At 38.7% G+C, this 12,357-nt stretch overlaps 1 protein-coding gene across 1 annotated transcript; it reads left to right on the forward strand.

Moving 5' to 3' along the window:
* The first annotated feature begins 7,098 nt into the window (after nucleotides 1-7,098).
* LOC147874719 (uncharacterized) lies at nucleotides 7,099-11,815 on the forward strand. The gene is made up of 3 exons (XM_087343590.1): nucleotides 7,099-7,600; nucleotides 8,255-8,442; nucleotides 9,531-11,815. The coding sequence occupies exons 1-3, from the start codon at nucleotides 7,576-7,578 to the stop codon at nucleotides 9,621-9,623; spliced, it is 306 nt and encodes a 101-aa protein (XP_087199716.1). The 5' UTR covers nucleotides 7,099-7,575; the 3' UTR covers nucleotides 9,624-11,815.
* Nucleotides 11,816-12,357: the final 542 nt, after the last annotated feature.

Here is a 12,357-nt window from a genome sequence, read left to right on the forward strand (position 1 = left end):
CATTCTGAAAAAGCAACAAAGTCGTTAAAAACCCAAGGATCAACAACTGGACAAAATTCAAAAACCGAGATCAGCAAGTCATGGAAACAAACTCTCCCCATCACACAACGTCATTTGTCGTTATATTTTCTGACATGGTAACAGGGGAGAAGCGGTCTAGTTCTTACAAACTTCAATTACTATTTGTTGCACATTTATACTTAAAATTTGCAAAGTTAGTAATTATGGCTTCAGTTACTACTACTACTATACGGATATGCTAACAACATTTTTTAAAGGCCTATTTATTATTGATTCACCACAAATCTTGTTTATTTAAGAGAATGCGTTTTGTAACAATGAGCCCTGTTATGGTGCTAGTTGGTACAGTGAAGGGAAAAATTATTAAAACACATTGTATTAGTAAACAGAAGGAACAAATCAGACCTTTATTAAGGAATTAATTATAGACAATATACCAATTAAAAAGTAGTTACTGTAATTAACATCAAACGTATGAAATGTTTCATCATACATTAACAGTTTGCCCTAACGAGATTCCTCCAGAGGAGACTTTATCGGCTGCTAAATTAAACGTTTCCAAACTTGTATCATCTCTATTAGTAGCTCCTTTTGTATGTTCGTACCATTTTTCATGATAAAAAGTGATAGTGGAACCACGGTCCCGGAGAATTTGACGTAAATACGTCTTTGTATTTAAATTATATTTAGGCAATAAATACGAGGGTCGCTCATTAAGTAATGCCCCACATTTTTTTTCTCAGCCAATAATGAAGATAGAAAAGTATACTTTTACATGCTTGAGATTTGATGTTTCCCGCGTTCGTGTACGGAGTTTCAAATGATTCCAACCGATAGCGGAGCTGTAGTGAACTGTTAAAATGGCGTCTGTGAACGACTCTCGTTACAAGCAACGAGCTGTAATTGAATTCCTTGTTGCTGAAAAAGAAACGGTGGTGAACATTCATAAACGTTTGTGTGCTGTGTATGGAAGCTGTGCAGTCGATAGGAGCACCGTTGGTCGCTGGGCTAAGAGAGTTAAAGCTTCAGGAAGTGAAGAAACCGAGCTCCGTGATCTGCCGCGCTCTGGGCGTCCTGCCACAGCCACCACTCCAGACATGTTGAACCGCGCGGATGCCATTATTCGTGAGGATCGGCGCATCACAACTCGACAATTGGCCCAACAGCTTTCAGTCAGCAATGGAAGTGTGATTGCAATTATCCAGGCTCTCGCATATTCGAAGGTGTGCGCAAGATGGGTTCCACGAAGTCTCACAGCAGACCACAGGATTCAAAGGAAAACGATTTCTTCTGAATTGTTGGAGCGTTTTGATGCTGAGGGAGAGGTCTTTCTGTCCCGGATCATTACTGGTGACGAAACCTGGATACACCACTTTGAGCCAGAGACAAAAAGGCAGTCAATGGAGTGGCATCATCCTCAATCACCGAGAAAGAAGAAATTCAAGACAACTCCCTCCGCCGGAAAAGTCATGATGACTGTCTTTTGGGACAGTGATGGGGTCATTCTTGTGGATGTGATGCCAAGAGGAGCGACCATCAATTCAGACGCGTACATCAGGACCCTGAAAACCCTCAAGAAGCGTTTTCGACGAGTTCGGCCTCACAAGCATCCAGCAGAAATTTTGCTCCTGCACGACAATGCACGCCCTCACACAAGTCTGAGAACCCGGGAAGAAATCACCAAATTTGGTTGAACGGTGCTGCCCCATCCACCCTCCGACTCCATCTCTTTGGGCCACTTAAAGATGCTATCCGCGGAACAAGATTTGAAGATGACGAGAGCGTTATTCAAGCAGTGAGGACATGGCTACGTGCACAGGACAAGAGCTGGTACCGGCAAGGCATGCATGCACTTGTTCCACGCTGGCGTAAAACCGTACAAGTTGATGGGGACTATGTGGAAAAATAGTATGTGTAAAGGAAACATTGATTTATATTGTCACTAAATTTGAGCCATCTTGAATAAATATGTTCTGAGGAAAAAAATGTGGGGCATTACTTAATGAGCGACCCTCGTACAATGAAAGGAAGTTTACGTATTAGCTTTATTCTAAATATTCCCTTTTTACATGCTTTACAATTGAGTAAATAGTTTGATTAAGACATTGCTTCTTTAACTTGAATTAGTTACGCTTAAGATGGGTCTGTGGTAGCTGAAATATGTTATAAAATTTGTGCACATTAGAGTATCAACATTTCGTGCAAACACCATATCTATACAAGATTTTGATACATTGAGGATTTGACATCAACATTAAGCCAAACGTTTCTTCCATGAATGTGACAAAGCTTTGATTTTCCTCTTTCTTTAAATCAATATTAAAATATTATCGGCATTGTATTAGGATCCTCTGTGGCCACAACTGAAAATATCTTTGTATAATTTCTTAAATTACTCAAAATAAGTTTCTTACAATCATCAATAGGTTTGTGGTTACAAATATACAGAGTCACAATTAAAACTTTTTCACCATTGACCATACACTCTGCCGCACAGATATCACCTCTGTTTTCAGCTGCAGCTATTCAGTTATCTGCTCCATCCTCCTTAGGTAACCATCAACAGATGTGGGGAAGCCCTGGTAGTTGCTCCATGTTTCTCGTACATAGCCACTTTTTGTTCGTCTCGCATAAATTGCGTGATGCATTTATAACCTTCCAAATTCACAGTTTCATTTTTGTGCATCCACGTTTCGGTGAGCGCCAGGATATCGGTATCAGTTATCACTGTATCCGTCGCTATGTCTTGCACATGAGTTTTTAAACTCTGTACGTTTAGAGTAGTCATTTTTAGATCACGAATACCAGCACTCCTTATGAATGCTCTCACCGAAGCAGTCAACGTGGGCAATAAATGTATTTCTAACCGCCTCAGCTCAGTGCGCAAGTCCTCTACCTTCGGGTTGTTTGTTTCTTTGGCATGATAAAACACGAAGTCGTTCTTTATGCTTGTGATGTACAAACCGTCCAACGACGTAACGGGAGAAAGGGCAACGTACACCAACTGATGATTAGACTCTTGTTGCAGTTGAATACAATTTGTTGAAACGTACCACCCTGCGACTTATGAACCGTTAGAGCTCCAGCTTCAACTAACGCTGTTTTTGCCGAATGACCCTTCCGTATAGACGTATTTACGTCAAAAGAAGATAAGTCTAATTCTCTTACAGGAGTTCACAAATGCAGATCAAAACATTAAATGATATGAACAACAATAATATATAGGAATCCCATACCTCAAACTTTGTTCAAATGTAAGAGACCACGATGTCCACCGGCGACGATCAATTTAATCAACACTAAAATGGAGAGAGTGGAGGGCAGTATCACAGATTTCTTAATATTTCTTATATAAGATAAGTACTTGTGATATTCTAAAACGTTTCTAGCAGCACAAAATTATCTACTCTACGACGCACTTCTTCTATAAGCGATTAACAGCAAAGCTCTTTCCGCAATATCGAAAGCAGATTGATGACGGCAGTAGTGAAACACATCATTGTTGAACAAACAGATGACATAACAATTTACACATTGTTGGTATGGATCTTACACATCTTCCTAAAGCTGTTTTTGCCGAATGAAACTTCCGTATAGACGTATTTACGTCAAAAAATAAAATATAGACATTTTCCGACGTAGGTTATTGCAAAAGAAATGGGTCACGCTGGTACACTGTAACAAGGTGCCCATTGTCCAGTGTATAAACTGGCCCCACAGTACGCCATTTTGATTAAACTGTCAAAGCTGTGTGAATATTCGACTAAAGTGAAGAACGAAGTACACGCATTGCTCTTAACATAAAGAGGTTTAGGTAAGAAAATTTTCATCACACGGCTGTGGAAGTGGGTTTAAAGTCAGAAGAGAAATTTTACTTTTTTATTGGTAGAAACATATCCCACGTAATAAACAAGCTACAAGTACCAGATCTTGGTTAGAACTGCGCACAAGGGAGACGAAATAGATAAGAGACTCGTGAGACGCTACTGCAAATGAGTGATTTTTAAACTAAAATATAACTATTTCCCCCTGTAACAACTAGCACCCTTCATCCTATCAAATCAAAATAGGCAACAACACGGATATGTGATTACACTTGGTAGGATTTTAGATTCTCACGGAGACGAGTATGAAGAAAGGCGTCTTCGGGGAAGTTGAGACCTGGTGATTGATGCAGGAAGCACTTCTGAAACGTCGGCATACTTCTATCAGACTGCGCGGCGCAGCAAACCAGAATCTGCTCAGTCATCTTGTGTGGTCACATTTCGTGTAATGTTGTTTTGATGCGTGTTTTGCTATAGAGTGTTTCCTCATTCAAGACATACAGATACGTGTCTAAAGGATGGGTTTATTTCATAAGTTTGTCTTATTCCACAATGAAGACCTAATACGTATTCAGTAACGTGTCCTTGGTTAAACTGGACATTTCTTTACTTGGATTCTGGAGCATTACAGCTCCCTGAAACTAATTTCTGTAATCAAGACACAGCCAGCCAGAGGTATAGAATATCCCAAGTTAAACAACAATAAAAAGGAAAGCCAACACTTCAGGCTAAAATACCCACGCTGCTATTCTGGGGTATATCGTTTCAGCCTTTGAGTTGGAGGCAACAAGTTCCTCCGATCCGTTGGAACCTACGACTATATAACTAATAAACATATCACCTTGATACAGAACCTTCGTTAGCGATCAATAATTAGTTTACATCGATGCTGGTCAAAAGTTCATCACTGCATTCACATAAGCCTAAAGTAGACACTAACATATTGATATGGTTAAATCTAATGCATGGAATCATAAATTGTTTCAATATTTCAATATTTTCCTTCCACTTATTCCCAGAGCTCAGACGATCCGTTCTTCGATATTTGTAATTAAAATTGAAATTTTAACCTGCAGAATGTGCATTACTTGCCCGTCAGATGTAACTCTTTCTTGTGTAATTTAGCAAGCGCACACGACCGGTTTTTCTGCCGCAGCGGTAAACCTACCGCAACCGAATATTCTTCTTGCCTGCGCACACGGACGGTGAAATAAACGCATTGTCTGCGTTTTCTTTTCACTTCGGTGCTGGATTTTATGGAGACAGTTGGCGTGTGCTCTAGGCTGATAAATCGAGGAATGGATATTGTTGATACTGTCGTTGTGTGTGTTTGTTGATAAGGGCAAGGGCAAAGCTAAGAAATAAATTTTGGTTCCTTCCACTCGTAAGGCAAAAATTGTTGAAAGCCCAATTTCACAAATTATATGAAGACCTGTGTATGTATCCAAAAGAATTATTCACATAATTTCTTTTTGACTTAAATACGTCTATAAGGAAGGGTCATTCGGCAAAAATGTGTTATGAAAAAGGGAAACGAAAAAGGGAAACCAAAAAGTGTAAATTCATTGTTATGTTACCTAGGAAACGTCATCTGTTTACTCGGAATTATTGTTACCTAGGAAACGTCATCTGTTTACTTAGCATTGTTATTACCTATAATACATTATATTACCTTAGCTTACCTTACCTTACATTATACATTACAATACATTACTTTACAAGTACATTCAGCTACCACAGACCCATCTTAAGCGTAACTAATTCAAGTTAAATAATCAATGTCTTAATTAAACTTATCTCAATTGTAAAGCATGTATAAAGGAAATATTTAGAATAAAGCCAATATGTAAACTTCCTTTCCGTATAGACGTATTTACGTCAAATTCTCCGGAACCGTGGTTCCACTATCACTTTTTTTGTCAAGTTGGCTCCAATTCGGCATTAGAGCTTCACAGACTTCTATACACACTTTCTCTTTTGTTTTTATCATTGTTCTCCGATATACTCCGATATGGTCGAACTGTACAGTGCCGGCATTTTCTCCAAGATCGGGCAAACAATGGTCGCCGTGCAGCTGTTTCGCCGTTCGTGCGCTCACATACGTAGGGTTCCTTGTGTTTCATTGCCACCGCCAGCCGCTGTGCGGCCACTGCACCGTATCGAAAATGAATCATGTTGAGGCAGAAGAACCGCAGCGGTAAAACTACCGCACGTGCGCATCGCGTCTTTCTGAAAGATTGCGTTCCATCAATGCGGCAGAAAAACCGCTGCGGCCCAAACCGCTCGTGCGCGCAAGGTCTAAAAGTAATTTCAGGAGTTCCTGTTAACGTTGTTCCTTAGTGGCGGTCAATGTAGACGTGCTGTTTACTGATAAATTTAACGTTGCCAATCCACAGCATTTGCAACCGAAAAACTTGATCGAATCTACCGAAACATTTCTTCGACTTCCCCTAATTTAAAACATTTATCTCCAGTGTTCTGCTGAAGTCCCCTCATGAGAATTATAATTCAGATGCTAGATTAAAATACTTAACTGAACGGTCTGCAGCCAAATTTCCTGAAATTGTAAAGGCAAATGCGAGTCCTGTATCTGACCTTCCCTCGTCTCGTAAAACACAGTAAATACTTCTACAAGTGGAAATTTAAATGGTCCATCGCTTTGACGATGGAGGCAGCATGGACCTCTGAAACCAGACTACAAGGCGGTACAACCCAAAAGACAGCCATCCTCGCACCGTCGTTATAAACTGTAATCCTATTGGGCATATAACACGTTCCTATTATCTCCCATCTGAAGTGAATAGTGAGTTCCACATTTATTTAAAGCAACTGTGAAACCCAGGCTTCTAGGACAAATATCACATGCCTTAAAGAAAGAAACGATGCAACAGACTTTCATAAGCATCTGCAGTGAAATGTGTCCACTAGTTGATCAGCTCTTATCTGGCTCAATACAAATCACGAGTTCTTGATGCTTCCTTTAATTAATGAAAATGAGTTATCACCAGGCCCAAAACACTTTTGGTCTGTGATAATGCTTGGAACCTAATCGTGTTCAAGTAATATTTGTTCTCTCGCACTTTCGCCGTTTTGTTACTTTTCATTATATGTCTATGTTGAAATATTAATATTACACCAGACAGGTAGAGGGACGGACTTGGACAGCCCTATTTCTCCGTATATCATTTGCATTGTTCAAATGACACGCAACAAATAAACGTTTAGTTATTTACTCGATGCTATTGTAACTTTGTTTATTGTCAGATTTCAATCGGTTGCTCGGTTAAGCACAAGATCAGTAGTGATACTCGAAATTTGAGTGTCCTTAATATGGATAACGTCGAAGCAAACAGAAATCAAAGTAAAGAAAAACGCGAAAAAAACACAATGATATGGAGATGGGTTCAGCACAGTTATTTAAGAGAAATCAGTGTCAATGTGATTGCAAATTTGTTTGCGTTTGTGTTTGCGTATTGGTGTGTGTTTGATCATGTGTTTGTGTTTTCGTGTTTTCGCGTGTGTGTGTGTGTGTTAGTGTGTCGTGCCGTGTGTACGATTTTCAGTGAATGTAAGTGGGTGTCCCGATAACAATGAATGCAGTTAATCAATTATTGCTACAATTAAGACTCGATAAAATGGCGATGAAATGGACCTTACGCACACCTAATGCAAAGGAAATAGAAGTTACAGAACACACCGATTTAACCACACCATAAGTTCTCAGGACAAGATGCCAGTGATGCGAATTGCGGATGGTAAGTCACAAATCCCCATCGCGACTAATGTCAAAACGAGCGAATATTTGTGTTTAAAACGGCAAAGACGACTGCATTTCATCTTTATCTTTATTTGGAAAATCAGTGTGTTGCTACGAAACTTCGTAACAATGCTTTGTTCATTGCCTCCGCAGGAATTTTATCATATTTTTGCGTCTCTATACCCTAATTTGAAAAAACCTGCATTCATTCTACTCGATCTTTATTCAAGATACATTTCAATATTATTCTCCCGTCTCTATACTGAAGCTTTGTGTAGATTACTCGTCATCTGAATAAGCATTATGAATGTCCTAGCTAAGTCATTTCAATTTATTTAATCTCCCTAATAATATTTGGTGACGAGAGAAAATTGGAAACTTCCGTTTCTTGTAGTTGGATTTCTAATTGTCCAGCTTTATTCACTTTTTCTATTATGTTCGTTATCCTCTCTTGTATTCGTCACTAATTGAGCATTTACGAAGGAACCAAGCGTCAGTTAGAAACCAGATTTAAAAAGTTCTGCTCAGAATCAAAGCTTAAATGCCATGTTCCGTAATATGGGTGGGCGAAATCTTCCCAAATTACTTGCCTTCGAGAAGAAAATCAGACAACGTACTGATGGTCTTGAACAGCAAATTCTATTTGATATAGGTCTCGCAGAGAAGAGTTTCAGTTGTGAAAATCGGAGCTGCATGTGTTGGTCCAAACGCTTTCAGACAAAGAGAACATTTATTTATTTGGGATTTGGAAGAACGGGTTGCCATATTATCTTCAGTTTCGAAAGAGAAACACCGACAGGGCATGAAGTGGCTGAAGTTCTATTCCGTCAGAAAAAAAATGTGAGTATAATCTCTCCTCACCCCCATGGTCAAAATGCGTTTTAAATAATTTTGTGTTGGCATGACGCCTTTTCAGACGGATTCATGAATCAGCGTTATGTTCCTGTACTTCTAAATGATAACTGCTTCCTCTACGGCTAATTTGTTAGAAGTTGGCTTTATTGTTACAGAATGTCTGTAGAAGTGTACTGAGTCACACTTATTTGCGGATCAGTATGTCACTTTGTGTAAAACAGTTATTTACTGTGGTATAAACAAAATACTCAGGTCTAATAATGTGTTGGGACTGCAATATTTATCAACTAGATCGAACCCCATATGTCATAAAATATGGGCATAACAAAGTTTTCCAGGCAATTCAGGTCTTTTAGCTCAGTCATCAGCTGAAAAACTGAATATCAGTGTCCACTAGTCGCCCCTCCCCCACCGGCCGGTTTAACCTAAATTCTTCTATTTTTCCGGTTGTGTGATCATTCAAAGAGATTTGAAATTTTACATCATTTGAAACATTAGTAAATGTTGCTTATTGAGTCATTTTACTGTTTTATAACACATGACCGGTAACTAATTACCGTGCCTAACTGTAATTGTCTTAAGAACGCCAGAATATAGGTTGACCCATAACTCCCGTACGTTACTTATGGCTTAGTCGAGCGTTATTCAACTTCTGACACGCGTAAAATTAGTGGTACCCTAGCCAATGTTGAATGGTACGCAAACTAAGTAAGAAAATCAAAATATGATATTAACATAAATTAGTTTCTCCCAAACATATTTGGTCAGTGATACATTTAATGTGTTAAATTAGAATTGGTGGTATGCCAGACACAAAGGGTGCCAACTCCTTGGTTAGTCAATATCGTGTTCGATTAACGACTCTATTTTTCATATCGCTTTGTGTGTGTCATGCGGCCGATAGTTCATAATTTTTAAGATTACGAGGTGAAAGGTATGTTATTGTACGGTTCATTGGCTTTACCAACTTAAACATTTCATGCTTCAAATCATAACTACTTTTTAATCTAAGGATTCTGAATATTGCAAATTCTTTTATATACTTAGCTAATATGTTGTGTAATTGTTTTCAGGGAAAGGAAATATACGATGAATGTTTAATGGCGTTAGTCGATGTGATAAGTGTTGGAACAGCCTTTCTACCGGTGAGAAAGAGATGCTGTTAACTATGGCGGAAGAGTTGCAGAGCGCATTGGAAGAAGGGAAGAAAGAACTACCTCAATTGGAGCTGTTTCATATGATTAACGAATGAAGTGGTGCCCACTGCTTTAAACATTCCAGAATGTCCCCGTGCGTGCCTCAAGGTCGATCGACGAAGAACTCTGTGGCTCCCGGAGAAGAAGTTACTGAGGACAATTTCCATCACGCAAAAGCAAAGCTGTCCCACTATACGCCGTGTAGGTCGCATTGGGGTTGGGAGGTGGTATATAGCTCCTACTCTTTCGTAAACTGTACACTAGATGGTGGTGAGTGATCAGCGTCACGCCCTGGCCGCGATTTACCACTGGCAAAAGACCCCGCTTCTCATGGGAATGGAGGCAGGTTCGTACCCCAGAACCGGTGTCTACGGTACAGGAAAAATCATCTACCCCCGTCGGAGATCGAACAATGGGTGTCCAGTCACTGATATAATGAGCTACGCCGGCTCATTATATCCATTGATGATAAATAGACATTCTCTTCTCAGAGGCAATGTAGATTCAATAAATTTTAAATTAATTATAATTGTAATTCCTATGGAAATTAGCATTCCTAAAACCACACACTCGGATGGTCATTATTCTGAAGCCTGAACAGCTAATTCAATTCCATAAATTCGTTCAGTATTACCTTTTTAGTTCAGCGACGATTGTGATTAGTTTTTTGTCTGACTATTCTATTTTATTTTATATATATCTATTGACTTACATTTTATTGCCTTATTCAGCTCCACTCACTTCAAGAGTAATAAATTTCAGGTTCTCACTGCGAGGATTATGAAGATAACTCTCTCCTGTGTTCTTGTTCCATATAACCTCCTAGAAGTCTGCCGACGTTTCAGTGGTCTCGTCTTTCTTTCGAAAAGTTGGCGATGACGGAATGAAAGTTACGGAGTAGTTAGGGCAAGGGTCTAACCACAGCTCGGTTAAATGTGTGAAGGGGTTAGGGACGGGGTCTTTATCATTAAGCTTTTTAATTCATAATTTATGAATGCTTTTATTATGATAAATAGCGAAACAAAACTTACAAATTTGACTGTAAGTGGTCTAACAATACAAATTAAATGTTTTTCTGAGATAAAATTGACCATACGATATATTTTGTTATTATTTCGTTAATTTGAATTTATTTAAGTTTCTCTTCAAAATTGTGACGGCGTAACTCAGCCAGTATACTTACTGGCTGCGGACTGATCGTCCGGGGTTCGATCACCGACGGGGGCTGGGGAATTTTCGTAAAACCTCTGCGCCTATACCGGGTCTAGGGTCCACACATCCTCTTATTGGGTATCGGTGTCCTTTCCCAGGGGTAAAGCGCGACCGTAGCGTGATGCTTACCACTAACCCCCGCCTAGTGCCTAGGTGAAAAATGAGTAGGAGCTATACCACCTCTCCCCCCAAGCAACTACATGGCGCATAGTGGGACAGCTTTACTTTGCGTTACTTTACTTCAAAATTGTAACTTTATGTGGTGTTTGGAGCGTATTACCCAAGTGTTTATCAGACACAATTGTGCGAGGAACTTCAGTGCCTGAAAATCTTTGTTTTGACACTGATTGGAAGTGACTTGCTGTGAAGTGGATGTAGTCCCACCTGTCGCAATTAGACTTTTGCTTAAAGTCAGTTTGAACATTATGGTTCAAGGTCGATCAGCAACGAATTTTACTGGAACATGCATTTTAAGGAATATAAATGAAAGAATTTTAAGTAGCCATTTAGAGTCAAGAGCTATATGTAACTGACTACGACACTAGTTTGAATGTCGGTTTGACTCTGCAACAATTTTTAATCAGTGACGTACACATAATCATGTTCTTGTCCGCTACAAATTATAAATATCAACTTTATTCATCTTCTTGATACTGGAGTCAGGCAAAAATCTTTGGAGTGTTTTTCAGTGTATTCGCAGTCTAATTAAGTAAATAAGCAACATTCAGCACGCCATCGATTATTCAGTAATAGCAGCATTCTCTAGTTTTCAGTAGCTACATGCCGTTAACACCCGAAGAAGAATCAAGTGCTTATCAAGGAGTTATTATCACTGAGCGGCTGTAGTGGACTACCATATATCCGATTATTTTTAAAAAATATATTATTGAGCGAATGTTTTTATATCATTAAATAACACGAATTAAACAATAAAATTTACAATAAGACAATTGCGTGTTCTTTTTATTCCATCTTCTTCACTGAACTTATTGAGAGCAAGCGTTCCAAGAGAGTGTAGTTTATGGCATATAATTTCATGAATATCAGCAGTCAGTCTTATTTCATGTATAATAATTATTAATATAAATCAGAAGATATCCTGTTAAAATAACCTAAAAACCTTCAAACCTACAAGTAAATAAATTTCTTTTAATATAAATCTAGAGTTGAAGTGTAACAAACCCTTAAAAATCTTACAGTGTATCTTTTAGTTTCATGTTAACCTATAACACAAATCATTTGACGATAAATATTTTTGAACTAAACGTAACGACATTGAAACTTTATGTCGAATTCGGACAAACAGGATCCATCATTTCAGATGATAAAATTAATGATGCAAATGTTACAGCCCATGTATATATTACAATTTTCTTCGTAGTGACATCTGTTTCAACCCAGTAAAGCAGATGCTCGTAATGTTTAAGAATTCAGTCTGTACCGCAAAGAAAATATCTATTCAGCATTTCGGTGATTAACTAAAATATTATTC

This window comes from Zootermopsis nevadensis, unplaced genomic scaffold (genome assembly GCF_977971745.1).
Source record: "Zootermopsis nevadensis isolate Lab colony 2312 unplaced genomic scaffold, Znev_1.0 Znev_ptg000006l, whole genome shotgun sequence".
Classification (NCBI taxonomy): domain Eukaryota; kingdom Metazoa; phylum Arthropoda; class Insecta; order Blattodea; family Termopsidae; genus Zootermopsis; species Zootermopsis nevadensis.

What these genes read in the sequence shown, in the direction of transcription:
- LOC147874719 (XM_087343590.1), top strand. Translation starts at nt 7,576, where the DNA reads ATGCCAGTGATGCGAATTGCGGATG. An exon ending in AGTGATGCGAATTGCGGATG is followed by an intron (nt 7,601 to 8,254) that starts GTAAGTCACAAA and finishes TATTTGATATAG; the next exon opens with GTCTCGCAGAGAAGAGTTTC. An exon ending in TATTCCGTCAGAAAAAAAAT is followed by an intron (nt 8,443 to 9,530) that starts GTGAGTATAATC and finishes AATTGTTTTCAG; the next exon opens with GGAAAGGAAATATACGATGA.